This window comes from Carcharodon carcharias, chromosome 37, assembly GCF_017639515.1.
Source record: "Carcharodon carcharias isolate sCarCar2 chromosome 37, sCarCar2.pri, whole genome shotgun sequence".
Lineage (NCBI taxonomy): Eukaryota > Metazoa > Chordata > Chondrichthyes > Lamniformes > Lamnidae > Carcharodon > Carcharodon carcharias.
This window is the reverse complement of record NC_054503.1, coordinates 6,305,602-6,331,108: the sequence shown is the minus strand read 5'-3', so window position 1 is coordinate 6,331,108 and position 25,507 is coordinate 6,305,602. Positions and strand designations below refer to the sequence as shown.

Sequence of the window (25,507 nt, the reverse complement as noted above, 5' to 3'; positions counted from 1 at the left end):
AAAATAAATGTAAAAATAGGTGGGAAAAGAAAAATATATTTGTAAAAAATATATTTACAAATATATTTTTCTTTTCCCACCTATTTTTAATTTTATTTCAATCTATTGTTTCATCTCCACCTTTTAGCCCATTTCGATCCCTTCACCCCACCCCACCCCCACTAGGGCCATCTGCCACTAGCTTGTTACCCTTAATGTCCCCATTGGCACATCCTTTAGATAATATCACCACTGTCAACACCCCTTTGTCCTTTTGTCTATGACATCTTTGGCAGTCTCTACTTGGCCTCCAGCTATCAATGGCCCGCTATCGAGCTCTACCTGTCCCACCCCCCTCTACCAGCTTATATTTCATCTCATTTCTATATTTCTTAGTCCGTATGACCCTTCATCAGAACTCAAAACATCAACTGTATCCTTCTCCGCAGATGCTATTACACCTGCTGAGTTTTCCAGCTATTTTTGTTTTTGTTCTAGATTTCCAGCATCCGCAGTATTTTGCTTTTATCTCAATGCTCTGGGGACATGGGTTCAAGCCACTCAACATCCTGACTTGGAAATATATCAGCCGTTCCTTCACTGTCGCTGGGTCAAAATCCTGGAACTCCCTCCCCATCAGCACTGTGGGTGTGACCACACGGACTGCAGCGGTTCAAGAAGCCAGCTCACCACCACCTTCTCAAGGGGCAGTTAGGGATGGGCAATAAATGCTGGGCCAAGCCAGCGATGCCCACATCCTGTGAACGGACAAGAAAGGAAGGTACAGGGCCTTTCACCACCACAGTACATTCTGAAGCACGTTACACCACTGTTGTAATTGTAGGAAACACAGCAGCCAATTCAAGCACAGCAAGGTCCCACAAACAACAATGTGATAATGAGCAAACTATGTGTGTTTCAGAAAAGTGATGATAATTCAGGGATAAATATTAGCCCAGGGTACTGCGGGGGAATCCTCCCTGCTCTTTTTCCAATGGTGGCCTTGGCATTTTTGTTCCATCCACCCGAGAGGGCAAACAAGGAGTCTGTGTGATATCTCATTTGAAAGACAGCACCTTTGACCGTGCTGCACTCCCTCAGTACTGGCACCAGGAATGCTGGCCTGGATTCGAGACTTTGGGGTGGGGCTGGAACCCATGACTTTGACACAGAGAGCAAGAGAGGGTGGGGGAGGACCCGCTCCTGATCTGGGAATGCTCCCCATGACTCCCACCTCGAGCTCTCAATCACCACGCAATCGCTGCCGTGGCAACCAAATTATATTTTACAAGAGAAAAAAAAAACACAACAGTCTTTCCTCTGACCTCAGCTTTCTATCTATCTCTCTCTCTCTGTGCAAGCCAGCGTTCGGGGTGGGGCACCTCAAACCCTCTCAGTTTACATTCCATGTCTCCACAGACATGTGCTGACTGATTAAACTCGCTAAGCAAGGAGGCTGCCTCCATCCTGCTTCTATATCCAACGCGTTACAACAATTTCAGGTACAAAAAGCGTGTTTGCGCCCGAGAAACAAAATAAAATCCATCAGCCCCAAAATAAAAGCCTCTCCTCCCCCCACCCCACCTACCCGACAACACCCCCCACTGCACCCCCACCGCCCCCCACCTCCCCCCACCCAGCGAGTCGAGCGTGGAGACATGGAATGGGCATCAGTATTCCTACACTGTTTTTACAGCAACAACTTGCCTTTATACAGCACCTTTAACATAATGAATGTCTCAAGGTGCTCCACAGGAGTGTTGGAAACTGAAGCGTGACACCAAGCCACATAATGTGATATTAATTAGTCGTTTGGTAGTACAGAGCTCGAGTGTTGCTGGAAAAAAGAAAAGAGACATGTCAAAGTTTTTCATCTTGCACTCATCAGGATGGCATGTTCCCCTTATATCTTGTCAAGTGTCCTGATGAGTGCAAGACGTAAAGCTTCAACATGTCTCTTTTTTTCAGCAATGAGATATCAGATCAGGTGACCACAAGCTTGGTCAGAGTTCGGTTTTAAGGAGTGTCTTAATGGAGGAAAGTGAGATGGGGAGGTGGTGAGCTGTAAAGAGGGAGTTCTAGATCTCGGGGCCTAGTCAACTGAAGGCACGGCCGACAATGGTGGAGCGGTAAAAATCAAGGACGCACAAGAGGTCAGAATTGGAGGAGCTCAGATATCTGAGGTTTGCGGGGCTGGAGGACGTTACAGAGATAGGGAGGGTTGTAGGGGCTTGAGGAGGTTACAGAGATAGGGAGGGTTGTAGGGGCTGGAGGAGGTTACAGAGATCGGGAGGGGTGTAGGGGCTGGAGGAAGTTACAGAGATCGGGAGGGGTGTAGGGGCTGGAGGAGGTTACAGAGATAGGGAGGGTTGTAGGGGTTGGAGGAGGTTACAGAGATAGGGAGGGGTGTAGGGGCTGGAGGAGGTTACAGAGATAGGGAGGGTTGTAGGGGCTGGAGGAGGTTACAGAGATTGGGAGGGGTGTAGGAGCTGGAGGAGGTTACAGAGATAGGGAGGGTTGTAGGGGCTGAAAGGCAGAGTTAAGGAAGGTTGTAGGAGCTGGAGGAGATTACAGAGATAGGGAGGGTTGTAGGAGGTTACAGAAATAGGGAAGGTTGTAGGAGCTGGAGGAGGTTACAGAGATAGGGAAGGTTGTAGGAGCTGGAGGAGGTTACAGAGATAGGGAAGGTTGTAGGAGCTGGAGGAGGTTACAGAGATAGGGAGGGTTGTAGGGACTGGAGGAAGTTACAGAAATAGGGAGGGTTGTAGGGGTTGGAGGAGGTTACAGAGATAGGGAAGGTTGTAGGAACTGGAGGAGGTTACAGAGATAGGGAGGGTTGTAGGGACTGGAGGAGGTTACAGAGATAGGGAGGGTTGTAGGGGTTGAAGGAGGTTAAAAAGATAGGGAGGGCTGTAGGGACTGGAGGAGGTTACAGAGACAGGGAAGGTTGTAGGAGCTGGAGGAGGTTACAGAGATAGGGAAGGTTGTAGGAGCTGGAGGAGATTACAGAGATAGGGAGGGTTGTAGGAGCTGGAGGAGATTACAGAGATAGGAAGGGTTGTCAAGGCTGGAGGATGTTACAGAGATAGGGAGGGTTGTGGGTGCTGGAGGAGATTACAGAGATAGGGAGGGTTGTAGGGGCTGGAGGAGGTTACAGAGATAGGGAGAATTGTAGGGGCTGGAGGTGGTTACAGAGATAGGGAGGGTTGTAGGGGTTGGAGGAGGTTACAGAGATAGGGAGGGTTGTAGGGGTTGGAGGAGGTTACAGAGATAGGGAAGGATGTAGGGGCTGGAGGAGGTTACAGAGATAGGGAGGGTTGTAGGGGCTGGAGGAGGTTACAGAGATTGGGAGGGATGTAGGGGCTGGAGGAGGTTACAGAGATAGGGTTGTAGGAGCTGGAGGAGGTTACAGAGATAGGGAGGGTTGGAGGGGGTTACAGAGATAGGGAGGGTTGTAGGGGCTGAAAGGCAGAGTTAGGGAAGGTTGTAGAAGCTGGAGGAGATTACAGAGATAGGGAGGGTTGTAGGAGGTTACAGAGATAGGGAAGGTTGTAGGAGCTGGAGGAGGTTACAGAGATAGGGAAGGTTGTAGGAGCTGGAGGAGGTTACAGATAGGGAAGGTTGTAGGAGCTGGAGGAGGTTACAGAGATAGGGAGGGTTGTAGGGACTGGAGGAAGTTACAGAAATAAGGAGGGTTGTAGGGGTTGGAGGAGGTTACAGAGATAGGGAGGGTTGTAGGGACTGGAGGAGGTTACAGAGATAGGGAGGGTTGTAGGGGTTGAAGGAGGTTAAAAAGATAGGGAGGGCTGTAGGGACTGGAGGAGGTTACAGAGACAGGGAAGGTTGTAGGAGCTGGAGGAGGTTACAGAGATAGGGAAGGTTGTAGGAGCTGGAGGAGATTACAGAGATAGGGAGGGTTGTAGGGACTGGAGGAGGTTACAGAGATAGGGAGGGTTGTAGGGGTTGGAGGAGGTTACAGAGATAGGGAGGGTTGTAGGGGTTGGAGGAAGTTCAGAGATAGGGAAGGTTGTAGGAGCTGGCGGAGATTACAGAGCTAGGGAGGGTTGTAGGGACTGGAGGAGGTTACAGAGATAGGGAGGGTTGTAGGGACTGGAGGAGGTTACAGAGATAGGGAGGGTTGTAGGAGCTGGAAGAGATTACAGAGATAGGGAGGGTTGTAGGGACTGGAGGAGGTTACAGAGATAGGGAGGGGTTGTAGTGGCTGGGGGAGGTTACAGAGATAGGGAGGGGTGTAGGGGCTGGAGGTGGTTACAGAGATAGGGAGGGGTGTAGGGGCTGGAGGAGGTTACAGAGATAGGGAGGGTTGTAGGTGCTGGAGGAGGTTACAGAAATAGGGAGGGTTGTAGGGACTGGAGGAAGTTACAGAGATAGGGAGGGGTTGTAGTGGCTGGGGGAGGTTACAGAGATAGGGAGGGGTGTAGGGGCTGGAGGTGGTTACAGAGATAGGGAGGGGTGTAGGGGCTGGAGGAGGTTACAGAGATAGGGAGGGTTGTAGGTGCTGGAGGAGGTTACAGAAATAGGGAGGGTTGTAGGGACTGGAGGAGGTTACAGAGATAGGGAAGGTTGTAGGAGCTGGAGGAGGTTAAAAAGATAGGGAGGAGAGCGAGAGGCTACAAAGCGCTTTGAAAACAAGGATAAGAATTTTAAAATCAAGAAGTTGCTTCACCAGGAGCCAGCGTTGGTTGGTAAGCACAGGGGGAGGGGACTCGCTGCGAGTTAAGACACGGGCAGCAGAGTTTTGGATGACCTCAAGTTTACAGAGGGTGGAATGTGGGGAGTGAGTTGGAATAGTCGAGTCTGGAGATAACGAAGACATGGACGAGGGTTTCAGCAGCAGATCAGCTGAGACCGGGCGAATTTGCAATGCTGTTACAGAGGTGGAAATAGGCGGCTGAGTGATCACACGAACAGGAGGTCGGAATCTCATCTCGGGGTCAAATGTGACACACAAAGCTGTGAACAGACTGGCTAATCTCAGACGGTCGCCAGGGAGAGGGATGGAGCTGGTCACTAGGGAGTGGAGTTTGGAGCAGGAAAGGAAATAATGGCTTCACCGTCTCCTTAATATTTCATTTAAATACAGAACGTTTTACCACCTCAGGGCGTCCCAGAGCACCTCACAGCCAATGAAGTATCTTTCTCTTAAGTGCGGTCCCTGTTGTAATGCAGGAAACCTGGCAGTCAATTTGCGCACAGCAAGCTCCCACAAACAGCAACCGGATAATGACCCAGATCATCTGTTTTTTTTTTTAAGTGATGCTGGTTGAGAGATAAATATTGGCCCCGGGACACTGGCAAGAACTCACCCCACCCACCCCGCCCCCCCCCCCCCCCACCCCACTGCTTCTCCTCCAATAGTGGCCGTGGGATCTTTTACACCCACCCAAGAGGGCAGATGGGGCCTCGGTTTAGTGCCTCATCCTGAAAGACGGCACCTCCGACAGTGCAGAGCTCCCTCAAGGAGTTCCTTCTCTCAGAGGGTTGGGAACCTTTGGAATTCTCTCTCCCAGAGAGCTGAGGCACTGAACATGTTCAAGGCTGAGATGGACAAACTCTCGGGAGTGGGGGCGGGGGGGGTGGGGGGTTGGTGGTTGACAAGGGCTATGGGGTACAGGCGGGAGAGAGGAGTTAAGGTTCTGATCAGATCAGCCATGATCTGTCTCACGTGGTGGGGCAGACCAGAAGGACCCTGGGGCCTACACTCCTGCTCCCATTTCTTACGTCGGTTGTCCAAGCACTGGGAGCAGTGGCCTGGAACTCAAAACCCACAATATTATGACTCGGGGACGAGAGGGAGAGCTTGCCGACTGATGTGAGCAGGGAGGAATGTAGGAGGCAGATAGGGATCACGTCCAGGCAGAGCAGCAGGCAGCTCCCAAGTCAACAGGAGCTGGCCGCCTACCTACTTACACGCAGGCCCGGGACCTCCTGTGCAAACAGTGGAGGGGGCGGGGAAATCCTCCAAGAGGCTACTTCCAGCTAACTCCAGAGAACATGTGGGGTGCATGAGACAAGAGAAAAGGCAGCAATGTGTCTTTCTTTGCACTAAATTACTAAACATTGCGCCACAGGTTAGCAAGGCCATAAAAGAGTAAGCGAGCCAACCCTGGGCTTTATTCCTACTTTAAAAAGTAGGGAGGTTATGCTAAACCTGTATTGAACCTCAGTTAGAGCACTGCATGCAGTGCTGGTCACCATATTAGAAAAAGGATATAGAAGCACTGGAGAGGGCGCAGCGAAGATTTACAAGGTTGATCCCAGAAATGTGTGGTTATACACATCAGGAAAGGATCAACAGGCTGGATCTCTTCTCCCTTGAAAAAGGAAGGCAAAGGGGTGACCTAATGGAGGGCTTTAAAATTCTGAAAGGTTTTGATAGAGTGGATAGAGAGGGAATATCTCCTCTCGTGGGCGAGACGAGAACTAGGGGCCATCAATATAAGACGGTCACTAATAAATCCAATCGGGAATTCAGGAGAAACTTCTTTACCCAGAGAAGAACGTGGATCTCGCTCCCACAGGGAATGGTTGAGGTGACTAGTATTGATCCATTTAAGGGGAGACTAGACAAGTATATGAGGGAGAAGGGAATAGAGGGTTAAGATGGTACATTTACATGAGCTTTGAGGGGGAGTGCAAACGACAGCATGGACTGGCTGGGCTGAATGGCCTGTTTCTGTGCCATTTATCCTATGGTTCCTGGGTGTGGGTTGCGAGGGCCAAGGCTGGTTGGCTACAGTGTCGGGAGAGTCCGACTGTGAGTACTCCCTGCCCCAGGATCTCCTCCCATCACCATGAGGCTAAGGGAACCCACCCCCCACTCATTCCCCTTGATGGTATTGTTGCCGCTTGCTCCTGTAAGCTTCACAGGCACTCTCGTTCCCTAGCCAGGGGGTGGGGTGCATCATGGAGGAGGCATTTTCTTCCCTCAGGAACACTGGGCTCATACAACACAGGAGGAGGCCATTTAGCCCATTGTGCCTATGCCAGCTCTTTGAAAGAACTATCCAGCTCGTTCCAGTCTTCCCTGCTCTTTCCCCCCACCCCATCCCACTGCCCTGCAAATTTCTCCTTTTCGAGTATTTCTCCAATTCCCCCTTTCGAAAGTTCCTATTGAATCTGCTTCCACCGCCCTTTCAGGCAGCGCCTTCCAGATCACAACAACTCGCTGTGTTAAAAAAAAACCCATTCTCATCTCCCCCTCTGGCTCTTTGACCGATTCTCTTCAATCTGTGTCCCCTCTGGTTACTGACCCTCCTGCCACTGGAAACAGTTTCCCCTTATTTACTCTATCCAAACCCCCTCATGATTTGAAACACCTCGACTGTGGATGCTCCATCTTTGAGTACATTTACGGCTGTGGGATAGACAGATTTTTAGTCTCTCAGGGAATCAAGGAATATTTGGGGTGGGGGGGGGGTAGTTGTGGGGAGCGGGAAAATGGAGTCAAAGCCCAAGATCAGCCATGATCGTATTGAATGGCAGAGCAGGCACAAGGGGGCCAAGTGGTCTACTCTTGCTCCTGTTACTTATGTTCGACCCTTAATCTTCTCTGCTCCAAGGAGAACAATCCCAGTCTCTCCACATTGAATGAAGTCCTTCAACCCCGGTACCGTTCTAGTAAACCTCCTCTGCACCCTCTCCAAGATCTTTGACATCCTTCCTCTAAGCAGGGGGTGCCTGTATCAACCATTCGAATATAAATAATTATTCAAGGTAGTCTGGCTTCCGGCTGAAATTAGATATTCCATGTTGTCAACAGTTGGCTGAGCGAGGCAAATTAGATGCAAAACAAGTTGGAGGGCGGCAGTTCGATCAATGAAGCCTTTGCTGCAAGAAAAGTTCCAAGACCACAATGTGTGAGGGCCCTATCCCATCGTAATAACCTTCTCCGGCCCAGCAACTCTCCGAGATCTCTGCACCCCTATCAATTCTGGCCTCTCACCTCTCCCCCGAGTTTGATCTTAAGCAGTGGTGGGGCAGAAGGGGAGCGGTGGGGTTGGCATAGACAGGTAAAGATGCCAGTCCTCCTCAGTGCCCAGGCTGGACACAGCTTCAGGGCGGGATTACTCCCCTGCGATGTCCCAACCCGAGTCAAAATAGGCCATCTGACTCTGTCTCGGGTGGAAGTGGGCACCGAGCCACCATTACCTCCCCCTAAACAATTTCCACTGGGGGCAGTGCCTTCAGCTGCCTGGGGCCCCAAGCTCTGGAATTCCCTCCCTAAATCTCTCCGCCTCTCTCTCCTCCTTTAAGACGGAGCTTAAAATACCGACCTCTTTGACCGCGCTTTTGGTCATCTGTCCCTAATATCTCCTTGCATGTCTCCGTATCAGATTCTTTTGAGATATAATGCTGCTGTGAATCGCCCTGAGGTGATTTTGTTTCTCTTTAAAAAATATTTTGCAGGCACTTCACAACTGCGAGCTGTTAGAAGGAGGTTAGGGATAGGGAGTGGGGGGGGCAGTGAGGCCGCAGAGAGCTGGGAACGTGAGAATGGGCGCGGCTCCTCCGATAGGGAGAGATTTCGGGGAACAAATCACCGTCCGTCTGGCATCCTGCAGGTGAACTGTGCCCGGCTTGCCTCACCCAAACTGGATTCCTCGCCGCTGAGATTAATCCTTTCCAAGAGCAAAGCCCGATCTCAATCTCACAAACAAGAAGCGGCAGAAATTTTAGATGTTTTAACCCCCTCTGACCAGGCAGCAACTCCACCTCCGGGGTGCCTCTCTTGTCCCATTTCACCACACCCCCACCCCCACCCCACCAACCTTGCTCGGTGCCCACTTCCACCCGAGACAATGTCAAGTGACCTATTTTGACTCGGGTGGGACATCACCAGAGAAGTAATCCTGCCCTGAAGCTGTGTCCAGCCTGGGCACTGATGAAGACTGGCATCTTTACCTGTCTATGCCAACCCCACCGCTCCCCTTCCACCCCAATACTGCTTAAGGTCAAACGCAGGGGAGATAAGCAATGCAACTACTGGGGCTCTACCACAGAGGGGAGAGGGGAGGAGAGTGAGGGAGTTTCTCCAAGAGGCAAGACACACTAGCAGCTTAATTTACTTTGATCCAAGGGATCAACAATTAGAAAACCAAACACCCCCAGGACAGGTACAGCACGGGGTTAGATACAGAGTAAAGCTCCCTCTACACTGTCCCCATCAAACACTCCCAGGACAGGTACAGCACGGGGTTAGACACAGAGTAAATCTCCCTCTACACTGTCCCCATCAAACACTCCCAGGACAGGTACAGCACGGGGTTAGATACAGAGTAAAGCTCCCTCTACACTGTCCCCATCAAACACTCCCAGGACAGGTACAGCACGGGGTTAGACACAGAGTAAAGCTCCCTCTACACTGTCCCCAACAAACACTCCCAGGGCAGGTACAGCACGGGGTTAGATACAGAGTAAAGCTCCCTCTACACCGTCCCCATCAAACACTCCCAGGACAGGTACAGCACGGGGTTAGATACAGAGTAAAGGTCCCTCTACACTGTCCCCATCCAACAATCCCAGGACAGGTACAGCACGGGGTTAGATACAGAGTAAAGCTCTCTCTACACTGTCCCCATCAAACACTCCCAGGACAGGTACAACACGGGGTTAGATACAGAGTAAAGCTCCCTCTACACCGTCCCCATCAAACACTCCCAGGGCAGGTACAGCACGGGGTTAGATACAGAGTAAAGGTCCCTCTACACTGTCCCCATCCAACAATCCCAGGACAGGTACAGCACGGGGTTAGATACAGAGTAAAGCTCCCTCTATACTGTCCCCATCAAACACTCCCAGGACAGGTACAGCACGGGGTTAGATACAGAGTAAAGCTCCTTCTACACTGTCCCCATCAAACACTCCCAGGGCAGGTACAGCACGGGGTTAGATACAGAGTAAAGGTCCCTCTACACTGTCCCCATCCAACAATCCCAGGACAGGTACAGCACGGGGTTAGATACAGAGTAAAGCTCCCTCTACACTGTCCCCATCAAACACTCCCAGGTCATGTACAGCACGGGATTAGATACAGAGTAAAAGTCCCTCTACATTGTCCCCATCAAACACTCCCAGGGCAGGTACAGCACGGGGTTAGATACAGAGTAAAGCTCACTCTACACTGTCCCCATCAAACACTCCCAGGACAGGTACAGCACGGGGTTAGATACAGAGTAAAGCTCACTCTACACTGTCCCCATCAAACACTCCCAGGACAGGTACAGCACGGGGTTAGATACAGAGTAAAGCTCCCTCTACACTGTCCCCATCAAACACTCCCAGGACAGGTACAGCACGGGGTTAGATACAGAGTAAAGCTCCCTCTACACTGTCCCCATCAAACACTCCCAGGACAGGTACAGCACGGGGTTAGATACAGAGTAAAGCTCACTCTACACTGTCCCCATCAAACACTCCCAGGACAGGTACAGCACGGGGTTAGATACAGAGTAAAGCTCCCTCTACACTGTCCCCATCAAACACTCCCAGGACAGGTACAGCACGGGGTTAGATACAGAGTAAAGCTCCCTCTACATTGTCCCCATCAAACACTCCCAGGACAGGTACAGCACGCGGTTAGATATAGAGTAAAGCCCCCTCTACACTGTCCCCATCAAACACTCCCAGGACAGGTACAGCACGGGGCTAGATACAGAGTAAAAGTCCCTCTACATTGTCCCCAACAAACACTCCCAGGATAGGTACAGCACGGGGTTAGATACAGAGTAAAGGTCCCTCTACACTGTCCCCATCAAACACTCCCAGGACAGGTACAGCACGGGGTTAGATACAGAGTAAAGCTCCCTCTACACTGTCCCCATCAAACACTCCCAGGACAGGTACAGCACGGGGTTAGATACAGAGTAAAGCTCCCTCTACACTGTCCCCATCAAACACTCCCAGGACAGGTACAGCACGGGGTTAGATACAGAGTAAAGCTCCCTCTACACTGTCCCCATCAAACACTCCCAGGACAGGTACAGCACGGGGTTAGATACACAGTAAAACTCTTGCCCTACAACCTCTACTAAGCAGCAAATGTTGTTCTGGTCATTATTATATCACTGTATGTGGCGTCCCACTGTGCACATATAGCAATGGCCACAAAACCCTTTGGGACATTATGAAGTCGTGAAAGTCTTCCTTCTCTGACCCAGATAAGATAGTGAGCCTTTCAAATGTGGAGTAAGTCTGAGGAACCAACAGTCCTGATGACGTAATACTGTATCTCCTGTGGAGCTGCTGGCCAAGTCCACTGTCCCTGCCTCTTCCTTGGGGGATCTGCCCTTTTAAGATTGTCAGCAGTACAAGGTGAAGAGGTTTCGCAGGCAGCAGGGATATATTGTGCACTGATCTACAAGCTCTGGGCAGATCAGGCCGAGGCAGGCCTCAAACCTGCCTTGTAAACCTGAAAGACAGCATTCTTTCAGGGGTAGTCACAATCCAGCCTGAGCCCTGGGAACAATCTGGGCCCTACCTACCGTGTGTGAGCCTCAGTACCATACCAGGCGAGCATAGCTATAACTAGCATCCATTACCCAGTGTTACACAGTGATGGACCTGTCCCCATCAGTACTGTACCCCAGTGTTATACACTGACAGACCTGTCCCCACCAGTACTGTACCCCAGTGTTATACACTGACAGACCTGTCCCCACCAGTACTGTACCCCAGTGTTATACACTGACAGACCTGTCCCCACCAGTACTGTACCCCAGTGTTATACACTGACAGACCTGTCCCCACCAGTACTGTACCCCAGTGTTATACAGTGACAGACCTGTCCCCACCAGTACTGTAGCCCAGTGTTATACACTGACAGACCCATCCCCACCAGTTCTGTACCCCAGTGTTATACACTGACAGACCTGTCCCCACCAGTACTGTACCCCAGTGTTATACACTGACATACCTGTCCCCACCAGTACTGTGCCCCAGTGTTATACACTGACAGACCTGTCCCCACCAGTACTGTACCCCAGTGTTATACAGTGACAGACCCATCCCCACCAGTACTGTACCCCAGTGTTATACAGTGACAGACCTGTCCCCACCAGTACTGTACCCCAGTGTTATACACTGACAGACCTATCCCCACCAGTACTGTACCCCTGTGTTATACAGTGACAGAACCATCCCCACCAGTACTGTACCCCAGTGTAATACAGTGACAGAACCGTCCCCACCAGTACTGTACCCCAGTGTTATACACTCACAGACCTATCCCCACCAGTACTGTACCCCAGTGCAATACAGTGACAGAACCGTCCCCACCAGTACTGTACCTGTGTTATACAGTGACAGACCCATCCCCACCAGTACTGTACCCCAGTGTAATACAGTGACAGAACCTTCACCACCAGTACTGTACCCCAGTGTTATACACTGACAGACCTATCCCCACCAGTACTGTACCCCAGTGTAATAGTGACAGAACCATCCCCACCAGTACTGTACCCCAGTGTTATACAGTGACAGAACCATCCCCACCAGTACTGTACCCCAGTGTTATACAGTGACAGAACCATCCCCACCAGTACTGTACCCCAGTGTTATACAGTGACAGAACCATCCCCACCAGTACAGTACCCCAGTGTTATACAGTGACAGACCCGTCCCCACTAGTACTGTACCCCAGTGTTATACAGTGACAGACCTGTCCCCACCAGTACTGTACCCCAGTGTAATACAGTGACAGATCTGTCACCACCAGTACTGTACCCCAGTGTAATACAGTGACAGACCTGTCCCCACCAGTACTATACCCCAGTGTTATACAGTGACAGACCTATCCCCACCAGTACTGTACCCCAGTGTAATACAGTGACAAACCTGTCCCCACCAGTACTGTACCCCAGTGTTATACAGTGACAGACCAGCCCCACCAGTATGGTAACCCAGTGTTAAACAGCGAGTTTGTAACCCAGTGCAAATACTCCCTCTGGTCCACGATTGGAAGATGGAGTCTCCTGTTGTGTCAATGGGAGTTTTGAACAGTTCTTAATATCTCACCCATGTAACCTTGCTCAACCCCCAATAACGTCACAGAATTGGTGTGATTTCACCGATCAGCCAGTTTCAGTTATCACACAATATTTCATAAGAGTGGAGATTTCTAGAGGTTGAGCTGGTTTGAACCAGCTGTCAACCGTTAACTCCACCCACTGTCTGATCACAGAGAGGATGACATGTTTCAAAGTACTAGGAAGTGTTTTTGGCAGAGAAACAGGCCATTCGGTCCATCTTCTCCATGTTAGTGTTTACGTTCCACACGAGCCTTCTCCCACCCCCTCTTCATCTCCCCCGACTCCCCCATCACCATATTCTTCTATTTCTTTCTCCCTCATGTGTTTATCCAGCTTCCCCCTTAAATGGATCTACACTATTTACCTCGACCACTCCCTGTGGGAGCGAGTTCCACATTCTCCCCACTCTCTGGGTGAAGAAGTTTCTCCTGAATTCCCGATTGGATTTATTCGTGACCATCTTATATTGATGGACCCCAGTTCTGATCTCGTCCACAAGTGGAAACATTTTTTCTATGTCGACCCTACCGAAACCCCCTTCAGAATCTTGAATGCCTCCATCAGGTCACCCCTCGGCCTTCCTTTTCTAGAGAAATGACCCCGGCCTGTTGGATCTTTTCTGATGGCTTATAGCTTCTCTGTTCTGATATCATTCCAGTAAATCTTTTCTGGCACCTTCTCCAGCGTCTCTATATCCTTTTTATAATATGGAGACCAGAACTGTTCACGGTAACTCCAAGTGTGGTCTAACTGAGGTTTGATAGAAGTTTAACATAACTTCTCTACTTTTCAATTCTATCCCTCTAGGAATGAACCCCAAAATTTTTGTCCATTTTTTTTTTACATCCTTATTAGCCAGTGTCGATATTTTTAATGATTTGTCAATCTGTATCCCCAGATCCCTCTGTTCCTCTCTCCCATTTGCACTCTTATTTTCTGAGCAGCATTTGATCTTCTCATTCTTCCCACCAAAATGAACCACCACACACTTAAGTGAACAGTAATGTGAAGATACACGCTAACATGGATGTCCACACACACACACACACACACACACACACACACACACACACACACGTACACCAATCACAAAGTAAACTGACAGGTTAATAGATAAACAGATAAAACACCGGCGCTCATTTCTAGAGGGATAGAATTCAAAAGCTGAGAAGGGATGTCAAACTTGTATCGAACCTCAGTTAGGTCACACGTGGAGTTCCTGTGAACAGTTCTAGTCTCCATAATCATAAAAATGATATAGAGGCACTGGAGAAGGTGCAAGCAAGATCCACTAGAACTCTACCAGAGCTGAGGGGTTATACCCATCGGGAAAGAGTGAACAGACTGGGGCTCTTTTCTATTGCAGGTGACCCGACAGATTCAAATTAAATTGTTAAAACTATGAAGGGGTTTTGATAGGGTAGACAGAGAGAATATGTTTCCACTTGTGACCAGAACTAGGAGCCACAAATATAAGATAATCATGGGGAGGCGGTGGTGCAGTGGACAAGTAATCCAGAGGTTTAGGCTAATGCTCTGGGGGCACGCGTTCAAATCCCATTTAAATTAAATCAATAAATCTGGAATATAAAGCTCGTCTCAGTAATGGTGACCACAAAACTATCAATTGTTGTTAAAAACCCATCTGGTTCACTAACATACCTTTAGGGAAGGAAATCTGCTGCCCTTAGCCAGTCTGGCCTACATGTGACACCAGACCCCTTGACTTTTAGCTGCCCTCTGCACTGAAATGAAATGGTCTAAGCAAGCCACTCAGTTCAAGGGCAATTAGGAATAGGCAAGAAATGCTGGCCTTGCCAGTGTCATCCACATCCCGCAGGAGAAACTTCTTTACCCAGAGAGTGGTAAGAATGTGGAACTTACCACCACAGAGAGTGGCTGAGGTGAATAGTATAGATAAATGACTTGTGGCTACAAGAGCAGGTCAGAGGCTGGGAATCCTGCAGCAAGTAACTCACCTCCTGATTCCCCAAAGTCTGTCCACCATCTACAAGGTACAAGTCAGGAGTGTGATGGAATACGCTCCACTTGTCTGGATGAGTGCAGCTCCCACAATACTCAAGAAGCTCGACACCATCCAGGACAAAGCAGCCCACTTGACCGGCACCCCATTCACCACCTTCAACGTCCACTCTCTCCACCACCGACGCACAGTAGCAGCAGTGTGTGTACCATCTACAAGATGTGCTACAGCAACTCACCAAGGCTCCTCCAACAGCACCTTCCAAATCCGTGACCTCTACCATCTAGAAGGACAAGGGCAGCAGACACATGGGGAACACCACCACCTGGGAGCTCCACTCCAAGCCACTCACCATCCTGACCTGGAAATATATCGGCCGTTCCTTCACTGTCTCTGGATCAAAATCCTGGAACTCCCTCCCTAACAGCGCTGTGGATGTACCTACACCACAGGGGCTGCAGTGGTTCAAGAAGGCAGCTCACCCCCCACCTTCTCAAGGGGGCAATTAGAGATGGGCAATAAATGCTGGGCCCAGCCAGCGACACCCACATCCCGTGAATAAATCTGAAGAACGTTTAAGGGGGAAGCTGGATAAACAAAAAGGAGAAAGGAATAGAAGAATATATTGATGGGGGGAGGCGGAGATGGGGTGGGAGGAGGCTTGTGTGGCACACGAATACTATATTGGACCAGATGGGCTGAATGTCCTGTTTCTGTGCTGTAAATACTGTCATAAATGATGCAACTGCATTGGTTGATGGGCTGTATCTCGCTAGACCAGCAGTGCAGTAGGGGTTCAGCAGTCTGAGAACGACATGACTGAACTCTGTTGAAGAGTCACACGGACTCGAAACGTTAACTCTGTGTTCCCCTCCGCAGATGCTGTCAGACCTGCTGAGTTTTTTCCAGCTATTTTTGTTTTTGTTTCTATTTCAGATTTCCAGCATCCGCAGTATTTTGCTTTTATCTATATGACTGAACTATTGTCAGGTAACATTGTGGAGCTACATTCTGAACCTGATAGAACTGGCATGTCATGGGGAGATGGCGGTAATGTCACAGGACTAGTAATCCAGAGGCCCAGGCTAATGCTCTGGGGACGTGGGTTCAAATCCCACCACGGCAGCTGGTGCAATTTAAATTCATTTAATAAACCTGGAATATAGAGCCAGTCTCAGTGATGGTGACCATGAAACTATCATCGATTGTTGTAAAAACCCCATCTGGTTCCACTAATGTCCCTTTAGGGAAGGAAATCTGCCCTCCTTACCCGGTCTGGCCTACATGTGACTCCAGACCCACAGCAATGTGGTTGACTCTTAACTGTCCCTTGAAATGACCTCACAAGCCATTCAGCAATTAGGGGTGAGAAACAAATGCTGGCCTAGCCAGCGACGCCAACATCCCATGAACTCAAAAAATACAAAACCTTCCTATATGAGATATCTGTCTTTCAGATGACACGTTAAACCGAGGCCCCTGTCTACCCTCAATGATTACGCATAAATGATCTGGCGGTCATCATTTCAAAGATCAGGGGACTTCTCCCAGGCACCCTGGGCAAATATCGATCCCTCAACCAACAGAACTAAACACAGACTATCTGGCCAGCTATCACTTTGCAGTGTGTGGGATCTTGCTGTGCACAACATGGATACCACATTTCGTATCCTGCAACAGTCACTAGACTTCAGGTTGGATACAGAGTAAGACTCCCTCTACACTGTCCCTATCAAACACTCCCAAGACAGGTACAGCACGGGGTTAGATACAGAGTAAAGCTCCCTCTGCATTGTCGCCATCAAACATTCCCAGGACAGGTACAGCACGGGGTTAGATACAGAGTAAATCTCCCTCTACACTGTCCCCATCAAACACTCCCAGGGCAGGTACAGCACAGGGTTAGATACAGAGTAAACTTCTCTCTACACTGTCCCCATCAAACACTCCCAGGACAGGTACAGCACGGGGTTAGATACAGAGTAAAGCTCCCTCTACACTGTCCCCATCAAACACTCCCAGGACAGGTACAGCACGGGGTTAGATACAGAGTAAAGCTCCCTCTACACTGTCCCCATCAAACACTCCCAGGACAGGTACAGCACGGGGTTAGATACAGAGTAAAGCTCCCTCTACACTGTCCCCATCAAACACTCCCAGGACAGGTACAGCACGGGGTTAGATACAGAGTAAAGCTCCCTCTACACTGTCCCCATCAAACACTCCCAGGACAGGTACAGCACGGGGTTAGATACAGAGTAAAGCTCCCTCTACACTGTCCCCATCAAACACTCCCAGGGCAGGTACAGCACGGGGTTAGATACAGAGTAAAGCTCCCTCTACACTGTCCCCATCAAACACTCCCAGGACAGGTACAACACGGGGTTAGATACAGAGTAAATCTCCCTCTACACTGTCCCCATCAAACACTCCCAGGGCAGGTACAGCACGGGGTTAGATACAGAGTAAAGCTCCCTCTACACTGTCCCCATCAAACACTCCCAGGACAGGTACAGCACGGGGTTAGATACAAGTTCATGCTGCTTTTAGAAAACCCATCCCAAGCGCCAAAGTGTTCCCTAAAGCCAGTGACCTGGTCATTATTGTGTTGATTTGTGGGATTTTGCTATGCACTAACTGGGTTGTGTGTAAAGCACCTTGGCAGTGTCCTATGGATGTGAGAGTTGCCACAGGGATTCACCCTTCATATCCCTACCAGTGGATACACTCCTGTGGCAGCAACTACGACTCCCTCATAGTTACTAACACAGCATTGTTCAAGATATTATAACCCACAGCCTTTCACAATCAGCCTACTCACTCTGATTGAAACCAGGAGTAGTTCAAAGCTATGCTACATATTCAGGGAAATGGGACGTGTTGTGATGTCTCAGGGAAGCCCACCTCTTAGAGACCCAGACAGAATGGGCCCTGGAATCAGCCAGGGTTCCTGCTCCTGATCACTGTCCAGTGACCACCCACCCCCCGGGTTAGAGGGGAAATCAGCCAGGGTTCCTGCTCCTGATCACTGTCCAGTGACCCCCACCCCCTGGGTTAGAGGGGAAATCAGCCAGGTTTCCTGCTCCTGATCACTGTCCAATGACCCCCACCCCTCACCCCCTGGGTTAGAGGGGGTATCAGCCAGGGTTCCTGATCCTGATCACTGTCCAGTGATCCCTGCCCCCTCTCCCTGGGTTAGAGGAGGGATATTTTGTGAGGTGGGATGGAGGGGTAATTAGAAAAGATAAATATGCTCAAATTGCAGGCAAATAAATTACAGATTGTATAAATTTCTGCGTTTTTTTTTTAGTGATCAGGCGATTTTTTTCCCCCTCTCCAAATACCCCGGGCCGTGTCTCCCCTGAACAGATGGGAAAAGTTGGAACAGAAAGTTACACACACACTCACTCACTCACCCCATTGCAGGAAGCCGGCGATGTTTGAGTCTTTACGGAGCGGGGAGCTGCTGAACTCGTAGTAGAGACAGAGCAGGAGGTCCAGCAGGGTCTCTACACTCAGGCCGGCACCCAGCTCGCCAAGCCCAGGCGCAACCCGCACCATCAGCCGCTCCAACTGCTGCAGCCGCTCTACAGTGGACATGGTCTCTGTCTGTCTCCCTCGCTGCTGCTTCTCTGTGTGGTTCAGTGTTAACCCTCTGTCTGTCCTCCTCTGCCTCTGCCTCTCTCTCTCTCCTACCAGTTCTTTCTGTCTGTCTGTCGGTGTCTGTCTCTCTCCCTTCCCCTGCTTACTCTGTGACTTGTCTTACTCTGTCTCCCTCTCTCTGTGTCTGTCCCTCCCTCTCCCTCTGCACGGATTTCACACTCACCTGAGGCAGCTGTCAGTCCCATTATCCAATCACAGACACGCAGCTGCAGGTAAATAAACATTTGGCTTTGCTCTATCTCTCTCTTAAAGCGGTAAGTATTTAATAATCTGCTTTGTTTTGGGTGTCCATGGCACTGGCGTGCACTGGGGTATGGGTTCCACTGGTACTGCGATAGTTGGGGTACAGGTGCCCTGGGTTACTGGCACTCACTGGGGTACAGGTGCTCTGGGTACTGGCACTCACTGGGGTACAGGTGCCCTGGGTACTGGCACTCACTGGGGTACAGGTGCTCTGGGTACTGGCACTCACTGGGGTACAGGTGCTCTGGGTACTGGCACTCACTGGGGTACAGGTGCCCTGGGTTACTGGCACTCACTGGGGTACAGGTGCCCTGGGTTACTGGCACTCACTGGGGTACAGGTGCCCTGGGTTACTGGCACTCACTGGGGTACAGGTGCCCTGGGTTACTGGCACTCACTGGGGTACAGGTGCTCTGGGTACTGGCACTCACTGGGGTACAGGTGCCCTGGGTTACTGGCACTCACTGGGGTACAGGTGCCCTGGGTTACTGGCACTCACTGGGGTACAGGTGCCCTGTACTGGCACTCACTGGGGTACAGGTGCCCTGGGTTACTGGCACTCACTGGGATACAGGTGCCCTGGGTACTGGGGTACAGGTACCCTGGGTACTGGCACTCACTGGGGTACAGGTGCCCTGGGTTACTGGCACTCACTGGGGTACAGGTGCTCTGGGTACTGGCACTCACTGGGGTACAGGTGCCCTGGGTACTGGCACTCACTGGGGTACAGGTGCCCTGGGTTACTGGCACTCACTGGGGCACAGGTGCTCTGGGTACTGGCACTCACTGGGGTACAGGTGCCCTGGGTTACTGGCACTCACTGGGGTACAGGTGCCCTGGGTTACTGGCACTCACTGGGGCACAGGTGCTCTGGGTACTGGCACTCACTGGGGTACAGATGCCCTGGGTTACTGGCACTCACTGGGGTACAGGTACCCTGGGTACTGGCACTCACTGGGGTACAGGTGCCCTGGGTACTGGCACTCACTGGGGTACAGGTGCCCTGGGTTACTGGCACTCACTGGGGTACAGGTGCCCTGGGTACTGGCACTCGGGGTTCAGGAACCCTGGGCACTCATGGGGCACTGGTGCCTTGGGTAGTCACTGGGGTACAGGTGCCCTGGGCACTGGCACTCACTGGATTATGGGTTCCACTGCAGTGTGGGTGCCCTGGATGTCACACTTGGGGTTCAGGTGCCCCAGGTGCTGGCACTCACGGGCTTCAATTGCCCTGGGCATGTACTCACTGAGGCTCAGGTGCTCTGGGCACTGGCATTCACTGGGGTACTGTTCCATTGCCTCTGCGATTGCTGGGGTACAGGTGCCCTGGGCACTGGCACTCACTGGAGTTCGGGTGCCCTGACACTCCTGGGGCGCTGGTACCCTGGGCACTCACTCACGAGAAGTGCCCTAGACACTGGCACTCCCTGATTAGTTTTAAGGCTGGGATGCTCTTCCTCCTTCAAGTACCGCGCCCTAAGAGGGCACTGCCAACCATGGACTTCCACTGGATTAGTCCACGATTATGCTTGGTGAAGTACTGCAGTGGTTTGCCGTTGCCTTCTGCAGTATGGTTGACCAGAAAACTCTCAAGGCCTGGGATAAAGAGATTTTTTGGTCTCTCAGGTAATCAAGGGATATGGAGAGCAGTCAGGAAAATCGAGTTGGAGCCCAAGGTTAGCCATGATCGTATTGAATGTTGGAGCAAACACAACAGGCCATATGGTCCACTATTGCTGCTAGCTTGTGTTCTTGTACAAGTGCCCTGGGAACTGGCACTCACTGGAAGGCCAAGTTCCATTGGTTGCGATAGCTGGGGCACAGATCAGAGGGCATTGTGTTCATTGTGACACTGATTCCCTGCCTGCTGGCACACGTTGGGGGGCATATTCCAGGGGGCACCAGCTCTCTGCAGTATGGGTTCGGGGCAGATTCTGAGAGCCCTGGGGTTCATTAGGTACATGTCCCGTGGCATTCTTCTGGTCCCTTGTCGGGTAGAGCAGTTACCATAGGCAAGCTGGCACAGTGAGTATCCCCAGTGTGAACATTCAAGAAGATTCCCACACCCGAACTGTATGCCCAGGACACTGTCATAAAGAAGCAGGGACTTGCATCCACCCCGCTCTCCCCTCTTCAACCGCCCCCCCCCCCACCAACTTTCCTTCACTCCTGTTTGCTGATTCCCTCCCCCCCCTTATCCTAGCCCTCTCCCCATAAGATTTGCAGAGATTCATTGTGTTGGACAGCATCAGCCAGCAATGGAGGCAAAGCTATCCCAGAATTCATAGTGATACCGAAAGCCCTCTATTAAAAGGCAGAGGGGGACACACACATACAGACATTATCGCATTTATTACAAAGCATTTACAGCACGGAAACAGGCCATTCGGGCCAACTGGTCCATTGCGGCAGCATTATGCTGCCCCCATGAGCCACCTCCCACGCCCTACTTCACCTCACCCTGTTTCATCCAGCCCTGCACAGGACTCCTCAAAGCCCTTCACAGCTCAAGAGACACTCAAGAAGTTAAGTACATCGTAGTCACTGTCGTAATGTCAGAAACACGGCAGCCAATTTATATACAGCAAGCTCCCACAAACAGCGACATGTTGATGGTCCAGTTCAATACTGGACTAGCCAGCGACACCCACATCCCACGAACGACTAATAACAAAAAAAAAACATGCTTTTTTTTTAGTGACTTTGATTGAGGGATATTGGTCTCAGGACACCATAGAGAACCTGCCCTTTCACTCTCCTGGCTGTCCCGCAAAATGGTGGCCGTGGGATCTCCTACGCCTGCTTGAGGGGATAGTCAGGGGCCTGGGCTTAATGTCTCATTCTAAATGGCAGCCCCGACACCGCAGTGCTGCCTCAGTGTTGTGCTGGGACTGTTGGCCTGGACTACGTGCTCAAGTTGTCAGAGTGCCAGTCCCAGTGTCAAGCCACTGAGCAACCAAGTTCCAGCCCACAAAACACTCAGACGTGCAACTACCTACAAGAAAACGGGGTAGGGTATTTGACTGTCACAACTTGAGTGGATGGAGGTTGACGTAGAACCAACTTGACTTTTCGCAGAGCATTTTTGTGACTGAGTTGGGGGGGGGGTGTCATGAGTGCCATGGGTTTGTCAACTGACCCACTACCCCTGCCCCCTCACGCCTGGGCTGGCAAACTGTCCCTCACATAACGCACAAAGGTACAGCATTGAAAAATCACTCACTCTGGATTTGGGGAATGAATGAATGCTCATCAACCAGTTAACACCTTACCTTTACACCACCAGCTAACCAGCACCCCCTGGTGGCAAGCTCATGTAGCCACACCCCATGGGGGCAGGACAGAGGATTGGCTGATGTCTACCACAGCCGAACAGCACGTTGATACTCCATATCTGGGCCACCACAGGACCGATTTATAGTGCCCGTCGAACCCTGAAAAAGGATCAGAGATTGACGGGAGCAGGGAGAACGAATACATCACAGACCCGTGCACTGGTGTCTTTACAGCCTGGTTTGAAGGGATTGTACCAGAAAAAAATCCAACAGAAACTGAAGCCTTGGCTGCCTTGCCCCACAATGGCAACATACCTGGGCACTGAATGTCCTTGGGAATCTGGTACCCTCCTGTGGCTCAATGGGGTCACACTCTTGCCTCAGAAGCCAATAAGGTCGTGGGTTCAAGCCCCACTTGGACTTGAGCCCATAATCCAGGCTGACACTGGCAGTGCCGTAGGGAGGTGCTGTCTTTTGAGTGAGATGTTAAACCGGGAACTATTCTACCCTCTCGGGTGATGTAAAAGATCCTGCCGCTATTGAGAGCGCTCCAGGGAGCGTCTCCCCAGTGTCTTGGGAAAACGTTTACCCCTCAACCAACCTCGCTTTTTAAAGAAAATAAATAAATTACCCGGTCATCATCTCATTGCTGTTTGTGGGATCTTTCTGTGTGTATTTCAGCTGCCAAGTTTCCTACATCACAACAGTGACAGCACTTCAAAAGGAGGTAGCTCATTAGCTGTGAAGTGCTTTGGGTGCACGGAGGTTGTGAAAGGTGCTAGATAAACGCAAGTCTCTCTTTTTCTGTGACAGGTGCTGAAAGCACAGCAACAGGTTGGGAACCGTCAGTAGGGGCAGCAGAAGCGAACCCAAATCCCCAAGGGGACAGGGTTGGCAAGGTCAAGCATGGGAGGCACAGTGGGATGAGGTGTTGGCAAAGCGCTACCTACCCCGCGCCGCATTCTGGCCCACAGGTTGGCGGCACAGGAGGAGTCAGTTGCTCGCTTACTTAACCAGATTCAGCACCGTCGCAGGGGACCCCAGCGCTTGGTGCTGAGTGGCAGGGCTGGTTTGAGTTACAAGGAGATGGAGGGTAAAGGTGGCAGGAATTCCTTCCCGATTCAAGCGATCAGGAGCCTGGGTGGGAGGATGGAGTTAAGAGATCAGCTCCGATCTTCATTGCGCAAGCGAAACAGGCCGGAGGGCTAAAGGGCCTGCTCCTGTTTGTACGTGTGTTGCCAGACTGTTAGAAACAGGCCATTTGACCCACCCCCTCTTCATCTCGCCCCATCAACATATCCTTCCGTTCCTTTCTCCCTCTAATACTTGTCTAGTTTCCCCTTAAACGTATCTACACTATCCACCTCAGCCACTTCCTGTGGTAGAGTGTTCCATATTCTCTGGGCAAAGAATCTCAGAACGTTAACGGCACAGACGGAGGCCATTCGGCCTATCACGTCTGCACCGGCTCTCCAAACGAGCATTATGACCTAGTGCCATTGCCCTTTTTCCCGTACCCTTGCAGTTTCTCCTGAATTTGGATTTACTGGCGACTATTTTATATTGGTCACCTAGTTCAGATCTGGCCTGCAAATGGAAACATTTCCTCCACACCTACCCTGTTGGACCCCCTTCATCACTTTAAAAACCTCTATCATGGCACCCCCACCCCCACCCCCACCCCAGCCTCTTTCAAACTATTGGTGCAACTTCCTCACAGCACTTGAGGGGCTGAGAGTTGACGGATGCTGGGAGACTGAAAGAGCAGAGAGATTTCAGTGGGTTAAAAGCAAAACGCCGCGGATGCTGGAAATCTGAAGCCGAAGCAGAAAGATGCTGGACAAACGCGGCAGGTCTGGCTGCATCTGTGGAGAGAGAAAAACAGAGCTGACCTTTCGAGTCCATATGCTCTGAAGAAGGGTCATACAGACTCGAAACATTCTGTCTCCGCAGATGCAGCCAGACCTGCTGAGTTTGTCCAGCATTTTCTGAGACTTTAGTTTGGTGGTGGGGTGGGGGGAAGAAAAATCATGATACGATGTCAGTAGCTTCTCGCAACACTATCAATGCCTCACTCCACAAGCATCAAGATGGCGGACATGAACCAGACCAAACCCAGTGGGGAAGGGGGCAGCTTCGCATGCTGCGCTTCTGCCGACGGCAGACGGAGACCAAGCTGTCAGGTAGGTTCTGCCGCAAGTGTCACCTGTGAAGTGGTCATTGGGCACGATGGAGATGTTTTTTCTCCCCCCCACCACCCCCCCCGCCTCCCAGTGTTGGCGTCCATAGCTGCTGATCACCATGAGCGGCTCACACAGGCCCACAAGTGACATCACCATTTAACACTCATCAGCTCGTCTCTCCCGGTACTGGGGGCCTCCGAAGCGGAGCTTTTGGTGTCCCTATTGGTCACCTGTCTCCGGCTGCTGCGCCATGCAGGAAACCCTTGGGTCGACGAGTCGCCCACCCTGACTGTGCCTGAGCCAGCTGGTTGAGTGCCAATAAGCTGGGGGGGGGGGGGGGGGGGTAGGATTTGCCTTCAAGGGGGACAGGGACAGCCACACGTGTGATGCCCGGAAACCTGCCGGCAGAAATTGGCCAAGCTTCCTTTCTTGATAGCTGTGAGCCATCCGTGCTTCAGAGCCATATAATATGCTGCCATGGCCCACAGTTAACACTAGAGTGGTAATTAGGTATAACAGCCAGAGGGCAGTGTTGTTCCTCTGAACATCCAAGTTTCCAGGTGGCACAGGTCTCCTGACTTTCTCAGCTAGGAGTCCGTCCCTGGATACCACCCTCCCTGGCCTGTTGTGCTCAAACTTGTGGGATGGCGGAATTTGGTTGCCTTATCCCCGCGCCCCCCCCCCCCCATCTTCATAATCACCTCCCCAAATCTCCAACATGCCAGTTCACTCGGAATTTGGCTGAAATCCATAATCGCACAGCATGAAGGGCCATTCAGCCTTGTGCCTATGCTAACTTTTCCTAGGAACTATCTAATTAGTCTCACTACCCCCACCCCAATCCCCTTTTTGAAAGTATTTTCTCATCTACCCCTCTTTTTTTTTGCCAGTTCTCTTCAGTCCGTATCCCTCTGGTTACCGACCCTCTTGCCAGTGGGAACGGTTTGTCTTATTTACTCTATCAAGCCCTTCACTATTTTGAACACCTCGATTAAATCTCCCCCCCTCATCCTTCTCCACTCCAAGGAGAAAGAGCCCAGTTTCTCCACAAAAAATTTCCCATCCACTGGAAGCAGTCATGCTTAATAGAATTTGAGTGAGGAGATGGGCGTACAGGGGGCAACAGTCAAC

The 25,507-nt window shown here is 51.0% G+C and overlaps 1 protein-coding gene across 2 annotated transcripts in view; it reads right to left on the bottom strand.

The window, feature by feature from the left end:
• Positions 1 to 18,782, bottom strand: part of LOC121273022 (serine/threonine-protein kinase MRCK alpha-like) — a 66,452-nt gene extending 47,670 nt beyond the window's left edge. For both annotated transcript variants that reach the window (XM_041179960.1, XM_041179961.1), the window contains exon 1: positions 18,429 to 18,782. In XM_041179960.1, coding sequence (XP_041035894.1) covers positions 18,429 to 18,612 — 184 coding nt within the window. In that variant the 5' untranslated portion in view covers positions 18,613 to 18,782. The remainder of the gene's footprint in view (positions 1 to 18,428) is intronic.
• Positions 18,783 to 25,507: the final 6,725 nt, after the last annotated feature.